General features: G+C 34.3%; 1 protein-coding gene across 1 annotated transcript in view; it reads right to left on the bottom strand.

Moving 5' to 3' along the window:
• The window catches only part of LOC137656371 (octapeptide-repeat protein T2-like), an 18,750-nt gene extending 3,870 nt beyond the window's left edge, over positions 1-14,880 (bottom strand). The window contains exon 1 of the mRNA XM_068390546.1: positions 14,703-14,880. Within this exon, the coding sequence (XP_068246647.1) occupies positions 14,703-14,880 (178 nt within the window). The remainder of the gene's footprint in view (positions 1-14,702) is intronic.
• Positions 14,881-16,209: the final 1,329 nt, after the last annotated feature.

Below are 16,209 nucleotides of genomic sequence, written 5' to 3'. Positions count from 1 at the left end.
GGGATTACAAATAGTTATTTTTTGTTTCTAATTAAGTCAGCGGTTTTTATGCACTGATGTTGCGGTGTAGAGGATAGGAATAGAAATGATTAATTTTTGGTTTTGAATTAATTTATTAGTTTTTTATAACCTGGCTTTCCAGTGTTGAGAAAAGGAATAGAAATGATTAATTTTGAGTCTTTTTAATTGATTTATTGGTTTTGTATAACCTGATGTTACAGTATAATGAAAAGCAATACAAATGAATTAATTTTAAATTTAGAATTGATTTATCTGATTATCATATAATATAGTTATTATTATTATTATTTCTTACTAAGCTACAACCCTAATTGGAAAAGCAGGATTCTATAAGCCAAAGGGCTCCAACAGGGAAAATAGCCCAGTGAGGAAAGTTAATAAGGAAAACTACAAGAAGTTTAAGAACAATAACAACATTGAAATAAATATTTCATATATAAACTATAAAAACTTGAAAATAACGGTCGCTTTTCTAATAATTCAGGGAGAGATTAAGTACGTCTTCATCTTAAATAACCCGAAAATAACGGTCGCTTTTCTAATTAGTTAGTGAGAGGTCAGGTACGTCTTTAGCTTAAATAACCCGAAAATAACGGTCGCTTTTCTAATAATTCAGGGAGAGGTTAAGTACGTCTTTAGCTTAAATAACCCGAAAATAACGGTCGCTTTTCTAATTAGTTAGTGAGAGGTTAAGTACGTCTTTAGCTTAAATAACCCGAAAATAACGGTCGCTTTTCTAATAATTTAGGGAGAGGTTAAGTACGTCTTTAGCTTAAATAACCCGAAAATAACGGTCGCTTTTCTAATAATTCAGGGAGAGGTTAAGTACGTCTTTAGCTTAAATAACCCGAAAATAACGGTCGCTTTTCTAATAATTTAGGGAGAGGTTAAGTACGTCTTTAGCTTAAATAACCCGAAAATAACGGTTGCTTTTCTAATTAGTTAGTGAGAGGTCAGGTACGTCTTTAGCTTAAATAACCCGAAAATAACGGTCGCTTTTCTAATAATTCAGGGAGAGGTTAAGTACGTCTTTAGCTTAAATAACCCGAAAATAACGGTCGCTTTTCTAATAATTCAGGGAGAGGTTAAGTACGTCTTTAGCTTAAATAACCGTGATTGATTGATTGATTTTGGGTTATCTGGCACACTATAATCAAAGGTAATTGACGGCGGTATCATTTATTATAAATGAATAATAAAATGGGAAATCAAATCTAAAACCATAAATAACAAACAGGTCAGTACAAAAGTTATAACAATTCTCCTTCGCTCAAAGGGTTAACCACTGCACTGTATTTGTCCAGTGGCTATTTTCCTCTTGGTAAGGGTAGAAAAGACTCTTTAGCTATGGTAAGCAGCTCTTCTAGGAGAAGGATACTCTAAAAAATCAAACCATTGTTCTCTCTTTTGGGTAGTGCCACAGCCTCTGTACCATGGTCTTCCACTGTCTTGGGTTAGAGTTCTCTTGCTTGAGGTTACACTCAAGCACTCTATTCTATCTAATTTCTCTTCCACTTGTTTTGTTAAAGTTTTTATAGTATATATAGGAAATATTTATTTTAATGTTACTCTCCTTAAAATCTTTTATTTTTCCTTGTTTCCTTTCCTCACTGGGCTATTTTCCCTGTTGGGGCTCCTGGGCTTATAGCATTCTGCTTTTCCAACTAGGGTTGTAGCTATGAAGTAATAATAATAATAATATAAATAGCTTTCAGAAGATTAAATGACCCATGATAGCACCGAGCTATTAACAGCGTAACGAATAGCAAATAACTAATGATACGGTCTTCAACCGTAATCTGTATGCTGACCCGACCTCGAAGTTATATATATAATTGGCCGTGACCCCATTTGCTGTCATGGCGGTTTTATTGCAACTTTTTAGAGAAGTAGAATTAGGAGCTATTTCTTTATATAGCCCCATTAATAATAATAATAATAATAATAATAATAATAATAATAATAATAATAATAATAAATAATAAGGATGATGATGATGATGATGATGATAGTAATACTAATAATGATAATAATAATACTTACAGCAACAACAACAACAACAACAATAATAATAATAATAATAATAATTATAATGTCAGAATTATTCTTTATCATGCATATGCAATTTTGTTGTTGATATCAGAAATAAACAGATTTCCAAGAGGCCGATGTGGCAACGTCCCTCATTGGTGAATGCCAGACCGGGGTTCGAGTCCCTTTAGTCGCTGCAACCTCACTATCCTTGTGAGCTAAGGATGGGGTGTTTTGGGGGAGCCTAGAGGTCTATTTGCTGAGTCATCAGCACCCATTGTTGTGGTTGTTGTGGCCTGATTGGTAACGTCTCTACCTGGTGTTTGCTAGTCGGGGGCTCGAGTCCCGCTCAGACTCGTTAGTTTTTTGGTCGCTGCAACCTCAATATCCTTGTGAGGTAAGGATGGGGTGTTTGATGGAGCCTAGAGGTCTATCTGCCGAGTCATCAGCAGCCATTGCTTGGCCCTCCTTGGTCCCAGTTTGGGTTGAGAGGAGGCTTGGGCGCTGATCATATGTATGTATGGTCAGTCTTTAGGGCATTGTCCTGCTTGATAGAACAATGTCTGTCCCTTGCTCCTGCCATTCATGAGCGGCCTTTAAAACCGATTTAATTTCTGAAACATTTTTGTGCAGTTTATGTCTTATGTTGTTAACCATCCCAGCTTCTTATTTTAAGATATATTTCTCAAATAATAAATGTTTCAGAGATTCATTTCAATAAAGGACATTTTAAACTATGATTTTATGTACAGTTGGACGCAGAACTTCCGGGCACACCTTGCTTGGCGAGTTCTTGCTTTTAGCCTCGCCCTCAACTTCTGCCATCTCTCCCTACGCTAGCTATTTGGTTACTTGAAGAGTCGTAGGGGTTCGACAGGGTGGATATACTCAGAATGAGGTGTGCCAGGAATTTCTGTGTGCAACTGTACATTGAACGACATTAAGGCTTTCAAGAATCAACTGAAAACTTATTTTCTAAGTGTTTTTATAATGCAGATTTGACAATTAACATTGAATTGTAATGCCTTACTGAAAACGTCCCCGTCTTCCTACTGCCGGACTAGGGTTCGAGTCCCACTCAAGCTCAATAGTTTTTCTAGTGCCTGCAACCTCACCATTCTTGTGGGCTAAGGATGAGGCTTTTAGGGGAGCCTATAGATCTACCTGCCGATTTATCAGCTTATTCTAGCCCTCCCTGGTCCTAGCTTGGGTGGAGAGAGGGCTTGGGGGCTGATCATATGTATATATGGTCAGTCTCTAGGGCATTATCCTGCTAGCTAGGGTATTGTCACTGTCCTTTGCTTCTGTCCCTTGTCTCTGTCATTCATAAGTGTCCTTTAAACCTTTAATGGAGAAGAGTTTATATAGGACATATCTGTTTTGACGTTGTTACTGTTTTTAGAATGATTTGTTGTTAATTTATTCTCATCATTTATTTATTTCCTTATTTCCTTTCCCCACTGGGCTATTTTTCCCTATTGGAGCCCTTGGGCTTATAGTATCTTGGTTTTCCAACTGGGGTTGTAGCTTGGCTAGTAATAATGATAATAATAATAATAATAATAATAATAATAGTTTAATGAGTGATTGAGCGATATTTATCTTAGTTTTTATTCTCAATCAACGAGGGAGAAATGAAGGTATTTGGAAAAAATTAGTATTTGTAGTTATACATAAATTAATTATTTTCAGCATAACATGTAGTTCCTAATATGATGTTTATCTCGGTCTTGAGTCCAAACCATGTCTTTTTGCTGTCATAACTATTTTTACGACTTCTGGAGAAGTTTAAATTTGGACCCTTTTCGTTATATAGCCCATCAAGCGACAGAAATGACGCAATCGTGATTTTTATTATGTATTTCCAGTTTTGTTATTATCTTAAGAAATGATCGAATTTGGTAGAGGTCATCGGGTTTCTCGTATTCTGTTGGCTTTAGTTACATTTTCTCTCAACAGATGGCGACTCCTTCATATTTACATCTAATTGTGGTATTAAATTGAAGGAGATTTGTTTGAGGGTTTGAAAGCGGCTGCTCATGAATCTCAGAGGCAAGGGACAGTAACATTGCTCTCTCAAGCAGGACAATTCCCTAGAGACTTACCATATATACATATAATCAGCGCCCAATCCCCCTCTCCACCCAAACTAGGACCAAGAAGGGCCAGGCAATGGCTTCTGATGACTCAGCTGATAGACCTATAGGCTTCCACCAAACACCCTATCGTTAGCTCACAAGGATGGTGAGGTTGCAGCGACCAAAGGAACTAACGAGTTTGAGCGGGAGTCGAACCCCAGTCTGGCGATCACCATTCAGTGACATTACCACAATTATTTGATGTTTTTATTTTAGCATTATTGTCAGTTATGATGAATCCTAGGATACGAACAAGGAATTTATTGATAGTGTAATTGGCTGTAAATTGAGCTGATAATTTGCCTGCACGGGCTCTAAAGGCCTAAGAGAACAGCCTTAGGATTATTGAAAGTAGCCAAATTAAGTGTACGGCTAAGCATCATATTTTAAATGGGTTTTCATCTTAAGGTTGAATTATCTATAATTTACAAAGTATATTATTATTATTATTATTATTATTATTATTATTACTTGCTATCCTACAACCCTAGTTGGAAAAGTAGGATGCTATAAGCCCAGGGGCCGCAACAGGGAAAATAGCCCAGTGAGGAAACGAAACATGGAAAAACTGAATACTTTAAGAACAGCCTCAATATTAATATATATATATATATATATATTAAGAACAGCCTCAATATTAATATATATATATATATATATATACACATATATATATATATGTATATATATATATATATATACACATGTATATACATACATACATATATATATATATATATATATATATATATATGTATATATATACATACATACATACGCACACACACACACATAAATATATATATATATATATATATATATATATATATACACAGTATATAGTGCGAGGCGGTATTAAGGACATTTTTCATCTTTCGAACAATGACTTACGCTGGCTCAACATAACAGTACGAACAAGAATTCGAGTTTCATCTTATATATATCATTTATTGTAACCTCTTCATATTGAAATAAAAAAAATATTAAGTTATAATACACATAAACAATATATCCGTCGAAAATATAGATAATTCATATAAAAGTATTCAAGCCAATGCAAAATAAAAAAAAATATTAGGTCGTATCATAAAACGCATATTGGACCTGGTGAAAACACTAATAGAATTATATCTAATTTGTAGTCCCAGAGTTTTGTCCCATTACATTTTAATGTAATTATATTCGCCAAGGGTCGGCCACTTTGAATAATTAGCTTAAGAGATAAGTATAACTAGCTTCAGTTTATGTGTGGTGTATTATTTTGAAGTATTATGGTGTTACTTGATATTTAAGAATATGTTTTTATTTATGATATTTACCATAGGATGCTTGTTACTTGAAGGCACAAAAATTATCGATAGTTTAATTTTTGTACCTATTTAACTGTTTATGGTTATGTATGTATGTATGCATGTATGTATGTATGTATGTATGTATGTATGTATATACATATATATATATATATATATATATATATAGTGTGTGTGTATGTGCGTGCGTACATATATATTTATATATATACAGTATATATATATATATATATATATATACACACAGTATATATATATATATATATATATATATATATATATATATATATATATATGTATATATATATATATATATTTATATATATATATATATATATATATATATATATAACATATATGTATGTTTTTATATACATATCCATGTATATTTAGATTTATACATTATATATATATATATATATATATATATATATATATACATATATATATATATATATATATATATATATAAACACAGATTTGTAACACACCAAGTCAATTAACTCACGTATCTGTAAAATATCAGCCCCCAAATTGTACCTAATTTGTAAAATATCAAATCCATTATCTCGTATCCTATTCGCAAGACGTAAATGTCGTAAAACTCCTCTGGTTTTCAGGTTTCAAGATTTATCTTAGAATCTGTATTTCAATTCAAATAAAAAATAGTATATTTCTACAGTCTTGACATTTAATTCTAATCTGAAATTGACGTAATTTGAAGAGAAAAGTTCCAACCTGAAAAAAATTTCACTCAGAAAATTCTTCTACTGAAAATATTCATCCCAAGATTTCTTCTAGTTTCAGTTTTAAAAGTCATATTGCTGTGAACAGTTATGATGTTTACTGTTCGATTATTTGTTTCATCTGTCGTATTTAGGATTAAAATTACCATTATTATTATTATTATTATTATTATTATCATTATTATTATTATTATTATTATTATTATTATTATTACTAGAGAAATAGCAAATTGTAAGGCAAAAAAATCGTAAGTCGAGAAATAGTATATCGCAATATAGGAAATCATAAATCGTAGGTAGTGAAATAGCAAGTCGTAAGTAGAGAAAATCATAAATTGCAAGTCGAGAAATAGCAAATCGCAAGTCGAGAAAATCATATATCGTAAGTAGAGAAATAGCAAATCGTAAGTCGACAAATAGCAAATCACAAGTCGAGAAATAGCAAATCGCAAGTCGAGAAAATCATATATCGTAAGTAGAAAAATAGCAAATCGTAAGTAGAGAAATAGCAAATCGCAAGTCGAGAAAATCATATATCGTAAGTAGAGTAATAGCAAATCGTTAGTTGAGAAATAGCAAATCGTAAGTTGAGAAATAGCAAATCGCAAGTCGAGAAAATCATATATCGTAAGTAGAGAAATAGCAAATCGTTAGTTGAGAAATAGCTAATCGTAAGTTGAGAAATAACAAATCGCAAGTCAAGAAAATCACATATCGTAAGTAGAGAAATAGCAAATCGTAAGTAGAGAAATAGCAAATCGTAAGCCGGTAGAATTGCAAGTCGAGAAATAGCAAATCGCAAGTCGGGAAAATCATATATCGTAAGTAGAGAAAGCAAATCGTAAGTTGAGAAATAGCAAATCGCAAGTCGAGTAATATTAAATCGTAAGTCGGTAGAATTGTAAGTCGAGAAATAGCAAATAGTAATCCGAGACAATTTCAAGTAGAGAAATAGCAAATCGCAAGTCGAGAAAATCATATATCGTAAGTAGAGTAATAGCAAATTGTTAGTTGAGAAATAGCAAATCGTAAATTGAGAAATAGCAAATCGCAAGTTGAGAAAATCATATAGCGTAAGTAGAGAAATAGCAAATCGTTAGTTGAGAAATAGCAAATCGTAAGTTGAGAAATAGCAAATCGCAAGTCGAGAAAATCATATATCATGAGTAGAGAAATAGCAAATCGTTAGTTGAGAAATAGCAAATTGTAAGTTGAGAAATAACAAATCGCAAGTCGAGAAAATCATATATCGTAAGTAGAGAAATAGCAAATCGTAAGTAGAGAAATAGCAAATCGCAAGTCGAGTAATATTAAATCGTAAGTCGGTAGAATTGTAAGTCGAGAAATAGCAAATAGTAATCCGAGACAATTTCAAGTAGAGAAATAGCAAATCGCAAGTCGAGAAAATCATATATCGTGAGTAGAGAAATAGCAAATCGTAAGTCGAGAAATAGCAAATCGTAAGTCGAGTAATATTAAATAGTAAGTCGGTAGAATTGTAAGTCGAGAAATAGCAAATAGTAATCCGAGATAATTTTAAGTAGAGAAATAGCAAATCGCAAGTCGAGAAAATCATATATCGTAAGTAGAGAAATAGCAAATCGTAAGTCGAGAAATAGCAAATCGTAAGTCGGTAGAATTGTAAGTCGAGAAATAGCAAATCAAAAGTTGGTAGAATTGCAAGTCTAGAAATAGCAAATCGTAAGTCGAGAAATAGCAAATAGTAATCCGAGACAATTTTAAGTCGAGAAATAGCAAATCGTAAGTCGGTAGAATTGTAAGTCAAGAAATAGCAAATAGTAATCCGAGACAATTTTGAGTCGAGAAATAGCAAATCGTAAGTCGAGAAATAGCGAATCGTAAGTCGAGAAATAACAAATAGGAAGTCAAGGAAATTTAAGTCGAGAAATAGCAAATCGTAAGTCGAGAAAATCATACATTGTAAGTAGAGAAATAGCAAATCGCAACTCGAGGAAATAATCTATCGTAAGTCGAGAAAATCACAAATTGTAACTCGAGGAAATAATCTATCGTAAGTCGAGAAAATCACAAATTGTAACTCGAGGAAATAATCTATCGTAAGTCGGGAAAATCACAAATCGTGACTCGAGGAAATAATCTATCGTAAGTCGAGAAAATCACAAATTGTAACTCGAGGAAATAATCTATCGTAAGTCGGGAAAATCACAAATCGTGACTCGAGGAAATAATCTATCGTAAGTCGAGAAAATCACAAATTGTAACTCGAGGAAATAATCTATCGTAAGTCGGGAAAATCACAAATCGTGACTCGAGGAAATAATCTATCGTAAGTCGAGAAAATCACAAATTGTAACTCGAGGAAATAATCTATCGTAAGTCGGGAAAATCACAAATCGTAACTCGAGGGAATAATCTATCGTAAGTCGAGAAATCACAAATCGCAACTCGAGGAAATAATCTATCGTGAGTCGAGAAAATCACAAATCGTAACTCGAGGAAATAATCTATCGTAAGTCGAGACAAATCACAAATCGTAACTCGAGGAAATAATCTATCGTGAGTCGAGAAAATCACAAATCGTGACTCGAGGAAATAATCTATCGTAAGTCGAGAAAATAACAAATCGTAACTCGAGGAAATAATCTATCGTAAGTCGAGAAAATAACAAATCGTGACTCGAGGGAATAATCTATCGTAAGTCGAGAAAATCACAAATTGTAACTCGAGGAAATAATCTATCGTAAGTCGAGAAAATAACAAATCGTGACTCGAGGGAATAATCTATCGTAAGTCGAGAAAATCACAAATTGTAACTCGAGGAAATAATCTATCGTAAGTCGAGAAAATAACAAATCGTGACTCGAGGAAATAATCTATCGTAAGTCGAGAAAATCACAAATTGTAACTCGAGGAAATAATCTATCGTAAGTCGAGAAAATCACAAATCGTAACTCGAGGAAATAATCTATCGTAAGTCGAGACAAATCACAAATCGTAACTCGAGGAAATAATCTATCGTGAGTCGAGAAAATCACAAATCGTGACTCGAGGAAATAATCTATCGTAAGTCGAGAAAATAACAAATCGTAACTCGAGGAAATAATCTATCGTAAGTCGAGAAAATAACAAATCGTGACTCGAGGAAATAATCTATCGTAAGTCGAGAAAATCACAAATCGTAACTCGAGGAAATAATCTATTGTAAGTCGGGAAAATCACAAATCGTGACTCGAGGGAATAATCTATCGTAAGTCGAGAAATCACATTTCGCAACTCGAGGAAATAATCTATCGTAAGTCGAGACAAATCACAAATCGTAACTCGAGGAAATAATCTATCGTGAGTCGTGAAAATCACAAATCGTGACTCGAGGAAATAATCTATCGTAAGTCGAGAAAATAACAAATCGTGACTCGAGGAAATAATCTATCGTAAGTCGAGAAAATAACAAATCGTGACTCGAGGAAATAATCTATCGTAAGTCGAGAAAATAACAAATCGTAACTCGAGGAAATAATCTATCGTAAGTCGAGAAAATAACAAATTGTGACTCGAGGAAATAATCTATCGTAAGTCGAGAAAATAACAAATCGTGACTCGAGGAAATAATCTATCGTAAGTCGAGAAAATCACAAATCGCAACTCGAGGAAATAATCTATCGTAAGTCGAGACAAATCACAAATCGTAACTCGAGGAAATAATCTATCGTAAGTCGAGACAAATCACAAATCGTAACTCGAGGAAATAATCTATCGTAAGTCGAGAAAATAACAAATCGCAACTCGAGGAAATAGCCTAATCTATCGTAAGTCGAGACAAATCACAAATCGTAACTCGAGGAAATAATCTATCTTAAGTCGAGAAAATAACAAATCGTAACTCGAGGAAATAATCTATCGTAAGTCGAGAAAATCACGAATCGTAACTCAAGGAAATAATCTATCGTAAGTCGAGACAAATCACAAATCGTGACTCGAGGAAATAATCTATCGTAAGTCGAGACAAATCACAAATCGTAACTCGAGGAACTAATCTATCGTAAGTCGAGACAAATCACAAATCGCAACTCGAGGAAATAATCTATCGTAAGTCGAGAAAATCACAAATCGTGACTCGAGGGAATAATATATCATATGTCGAGAAAATCACAAATCGTAACTCGAGGAAATAATCTATCGTAAGTCGAGAAAATCACAAATCGCAACTCGAGGAAATAATCTATCATAAGTCGAGAAAATCACAAATCGCATCTCGAGGAAATAATCTATCGTAAGTCGAGAAATCACAAGTTGCAACTCGAGGAAATAATCTATCGTAAATCAAGGCAAATAACAAATCGCAACTCGAGTAATTAATCTATCGTATGTCGAGACAAATCACAAATCGTAACTCGAGGAAATAATCTATCGTAGGTCGAAAATCATGGGTCGTAAGTCGAGTTCCCCTTTTTGCCTCCGGCTCCAGTCTCAGTTGAAGTTGAGATCTGCTTCAGTGGAACATTAAATAACCTTCAGTGGCTCGGCAATGTAGATCACCCTGCATTATTCATGCCGGGATGAGGTAATTCAGCCCGCGGTGTCTAGTAGCTGCTTAATCATTAATCCGAGAAAGTGTCCCTCTTCTTGCATTTTAGCTAAGGAGGATTGGTTGGTATTTTGCTATGGATTCTTGTTCATTATTTCGAGCAATTAATTCCTGGTTTTGTTGTTTTTATAATTATTATTATTATTATTATTATTATTACTGTTGTTGTTGTTATTATTATTATTATTATTATTATTGTTGTTGTTGTTGTTGTTGTTGTTGTTATTATTATTGTTATTATTACTATTATTATTATTATTATTATCACTATTATAACTATAATTATTATTATTATTATTATAGTTATCATTATTATCACTATTATAACTATAATTATTATTATTATTATTATTATTATTATTATTATTATTAATATTTTAATCATTATTTTTATAATTATTATTATTATCATCATTTCGTTTGGAGATGGAAGTATATATATTTTTAGTCTGTGATTTCAGTATATATCTGAATTTTTTTTTATATAGTAAGTGATATCTGATATTAACTTTACGAGTGTATGCGACCTATCAATAATGACAGCTGAATATTTAGATATGCTTATACACAGATTCAATCCTTCCTGTTCCTTCCTCCTTTACTTAACTACAACCCTTCTCACCAGGGTATGGCTACTCCCTCTCCCTTTACCGGTTGAAGCAAGTTAAGTAACAGATGTCTTATAACATTGACCTGTTTATGGATTTCCGAAAGTTTATCAGCATTATACGACACTGAAAATAATGTTGGAAAGATTTCGTTTTCTTCCAAGAGTTTGTTTTTTTCTGCCAATAGATGGCGCCACATGTATAACTTGAGTTTTTAGCTGCTGCTCTTTACCTTATAGGGAGTAGATGCCTTGTAAAGACACAGATGTTTGACACTTTTTTTTTTAATGATTTGTTTATTGTTAATGTTCTACTACGTTGAATAATGATGAATAATACAAAAGGAAATATGCAGACTTTGATAAAACAAGCGAAGATGGAAGTGGACTCAAACTAGCCTCCTGGCTAGTTGTTGGTAACATTGTCGCCTAGCATTCGCATGGCAGCAGATCCATCCCAGCCCGGGACGTTGAGTTTAAGCTTTTTACTGGGGAGGCCACTGCTGTGATTGGGATGGCCTGGCTGACGTTCTGGCGAGCATATATTCTGATGAAACTGGAACTAAAATCAGACACCTTTCAACTATGTTGTGGTGGCCGATGAGGTAACGTCCCTGACTGATGAACGCCAGACAGGGGTTCGAATCCCACTCAAACTCGTTATTTTCTTTGTTCGCCGCAACCTTACCATCCTTGTGAGCTAAGGATGGGGGGGTGGGGGAGCCTATAGCTCTATCTGCAGAGTCATCAGTAGCCATTGCCTGGTCCTCCTTGGCCCTAGCTTTGGTGGAGAGGGGGCTTGGGCGCTGATCATATGTATATATGGTCAGTCTCTAGGGCATTCTTCTGCTCGATAGGGCAATGCCACTGTCCCTTTCCTCTGACATTCATGAGTGACCTTTAAACCTTTAAATTTTAGTTATGTTTTCTTTTATCTCTATGAATTACTTGCTATAAAGTCATATGTATATATGGTCAGTCTCTAGGGCATTGTCCTGCTCGATAGGGCAATGTCACTGTCCCTTTCCTCTGACATTCATGAGTGACCTTTAAACCTTAAAATTTTAGTTATTTTTTCTATTATCTCTATGAATTACTTGCTATAAAGTCATATGTATATATGGTCAGTCTCTAGGGCATTGTCCTGCTCGATAGGGCAATGTCATTGTCCCTTGCCTCTGACAGTCATGAGTGACCTTTAAACCTTTAAACTCTTAGTAATGTTTCTCTTTTATCTCTATAAATTACTCGCTGTACAGAGAGATCTTCATCGCCAAAGCATCGTTCTTCACGCCTCTGCTCTGTCTCGCAGCATCAGAACTAAAATGACAGCCATTTATAGAGATAATAAATCACCATTCTCACTTTGTATTCATTTTATTTTATGCGCAGATCTTCCTGTAAAACTCTGTGATACATAGCCAGCGAGATAGGGCGGGTTATTAATGATGGAGTTTGTGACTGGAGTCATCATGTTAACTTGATTAATTCTCCTTCTGAGAAGAAGAAGAAGAAGAAGAAGAAGAAGAAGAAGAAGAAATATAATTGATGATTTTTTTCTTATATACTAGTGTATGTGACCTGTCAAAAATGACAGCTACATATTTAGATAGATGCAGAAGAAGAAAAAGAAGTTAAAGGAAAAGAAATATAATATATACTAGTGATTGCAACCCGTCAAAAAGGATGGCTAAATATTTAGATAGAAGAAGAAGAAGAAGAAGAAGAACAACAACAACAACAACAACAACAACCAGATTGATCTTGACATCATGATTATGCAGCTGTGATTTGGAGAAAAGTCATTTTAAAAACAAGTTCGATTGAACTCTTATAGGCTGAAGATGCAACTGTTTAGGAAACTTATTATTATTACAAGTTAAGCCACAACCCTTGTTGGAAAAGCAGGATGCTATATGGCCAAGGGGTCCAACAGCGAAAAATAACCTTGTGAGGAAAGGAAACAAGGAGAAATAAATAACCTACAAGAGAAGTAATAGAACAATCAAAATGAAATATTTCAAGAACAATAACATCCAATTAGATTTTTCATATAAACTATAAAAACTTCAAAAAAAAAAAAATACAAGAGGAAGAGATATAAGATAGAATAGTGTGCCCGAGTGTACCCTCAAATAAGAGAAATCTACCCTAAGACAGTGGAAGACCATGGAACAGAGGCTATGGCACTACCCAAGATCAGAGCACAATGGTTTAATTTTGGAGTGTCTGTTTCCTAGCAGAGCTGTTTACCATAGTTAAAGAGTTTCTTCTACCCTTATCAAGGAAAGTAGCCACTGAACAATTACAGTGCAGTAGTTAACCCCTTAAGCGAAGAAGAATTGTTGTGTGTTCTGTCTCTCCCTTTCATATGACACCAAACTGATTTCTGTCAACTTTGAAAGTTCATTGTTATCTTCAATTGATCGTTGATTACTAATCAATAGAGATCAGAATCATTCAATCAAATGCACCATTGTAATTTCCTGTGCCTCTTTTACTTGACACCAAACATGGATATTTTGTGTGAACTTCGAGAGTTGATTGGTTTTTTAATTACTTACTAATCAACAATAGAAATGAAAAAATCAAGCTCAGAGCGTCAATGCAGGTATCATTTTAGTATACACATACCAAGTATTGAGGTAGGAGTAGGTTTTTGAAATTAATACCTCTAAGATGATTAATTACTTATTAAATTAATAATCAATGTTCTGACACAACTGTCTGTTCAGTGATCAATACTGCTCTCTTCTAGAGACTACATACCGAATTTCACTCTGATCCGACGCTTATTAAGAGATGTCAAAATTTCATTGTTTTTCACTCTTTGATTAATTACTAATTAGTAAGATAGAATTTTGGAAGAAAAACACTCAGAGGATCGATAGATACTGGCCCATAGAATATACCTACCAAATTTCGTGACTATCGGTTCACGAATAACAGAGGAATAGTAAAAAAAAGTGATAGTACACACACACACACACACACACACACACACCAAGAACTACAAGTACAAAATGAGTAGCAACCTGACAGGCCTTCAGCCTGTAAAAAGTGGTTGAGCCTTACGAAGAGAAATAATCTCTTATGATTTACAGCGGCCATACATTTCCATTATTATTTTTTTTTTTGTATCTTTTCCTAGACTATAAGTCACTTCTGAGGAGGAAGAACGATTTGCTCTGAATCTAATATGAATTCAAATTCATTGATAAGCTTCTTCTTCACCGTTATTCCTACATTAATGGGTCGGTTGCCTGATACGCCCTATCATACTCCTTCCATCAAAAGCATCCTCCTCCACCGAACCTACTCTCTCCATATCATCCTTCATCTTATCTTTCTTCTTTACCACAATTATCCCTACATTAAGGGGTTGGTTGCCTGATATGCCCTCTCCAATGCCTTCTATCAAAGGTATCCTCTTCCACCAAACCTCTTCTCTCCATATCATCCTTCATCTTATCTTTCGTCTTTTCACCGTTATCCCTACATTAAGGAATCAGTTACCGGATGCGTCCTCTCTAATGCCTTTCCTCAAAGGCATCCTGTTCCACCAAACCTCTTCTCTCCATATCATCCTTCACCTTATCTCTTCATCCAATTCTCCTTCTTCCCCACCGTTATCCCAACATTAAGGGGTCGGTTTCCGGATGCACCCTCTCCAATGCCTTCCATCAAAGGCATCCTTTTCCACCAAACCTCATCTCTCCACATCATCCTTCGTCTTATCTTTCTTCTTTACCACAATTATCCCAACATTAAGGGGTTGGTTGCCTGATGTGCTCTCTCCAATGCCTTCAATGAAAGGCATCCTCTTCCACCAAACCTCTTCTCTCCATATCATCCTTCATCTTGTCTTTCTTCTTTCCCACCATTATTCTTACATTAAGGGGTCGGTTGCCTGATGAGCCATAACCAGTGCCTTCTATTCAAGGCATCCTCTTCCCCCAAACATCTTCTCTCCATATCATCCTTCACCTTCCCTCGCCATCTAACTCTCTGCCTCCCTCTTGATCTTCTCCCCCTAACAGCTTGATCCCAAGCTCTCCTCACTCGCTCCCCACCATCCATTCTCAGCATGTGTCCACACCATAACAATCGTGACACTCTTAAAATACAGTGATATGTAGTAGATTAATGTTATCATTTAAAACTCATATATTTTTCTGGAAAAAGAATCTTTTTAGTATATTTGGAAATATGTATATGGAAATTAATTTTATCCAACCTTTCTCTAAACTCTAATTTTAGTTCTATTATATGTCTAACACATTGGAGAGTCGGAAAAATAGCTACATAAAAGGATATTTTCAGGGTCACATTTTTGTTTCAGCGACTTCGATAATGAACAAAAACCATTGCATTTGTCAAAGGCATTCGTATATGTAATTTCTGTTTCATCTCGACAGATGACGCCACTATTGCGTAGCCCATTAGTACCCGAGCAAGAAGAATATACTGTATATATATATATATATATATATATATATATATATATATATATATATATATATATATATATAGGCTGTTATTTAAATGATCCATTCTATTTCAGTATGAAGGCCATTTCCTGGTTTTGCAGTTCCTTGTTACTTGCAATTGTTGTTTTAATTGGGTATCCTTTGGTACTGTTTTTTAAATAAATAAATAAACAAACAACTGAAAAAACCTGTGAGCAAATATATTCCCTTTGTATCAGTCAGTGTAATTAGATGTTGATATGAGATAGAGCATAACGAGCTATGGGTATTTTTCACTCTTTTGTTACCTCCGCCATCGA

The sequence above is a fragment of the Palaemon carinicauda genome, chromosome 17 (genome assembly GCF_036898095.1).
Source record: "Palaemon carinicauda isolate YSFRI2023 chromosome 17, ASM3689809v2, whole genome shotgun sequence".
In the NCBI taxonomy this organism is placed as follows: domain Eukaryota; kingdom Metazoa; phylum Arthropoda; class Malacostraca; order Decapoda; family Palaemonidae; genus Palaemon; species Palaemon carinicauda.
This window is presented reverse-complemented; position numbering and strand designations above follow the sequence as displayed.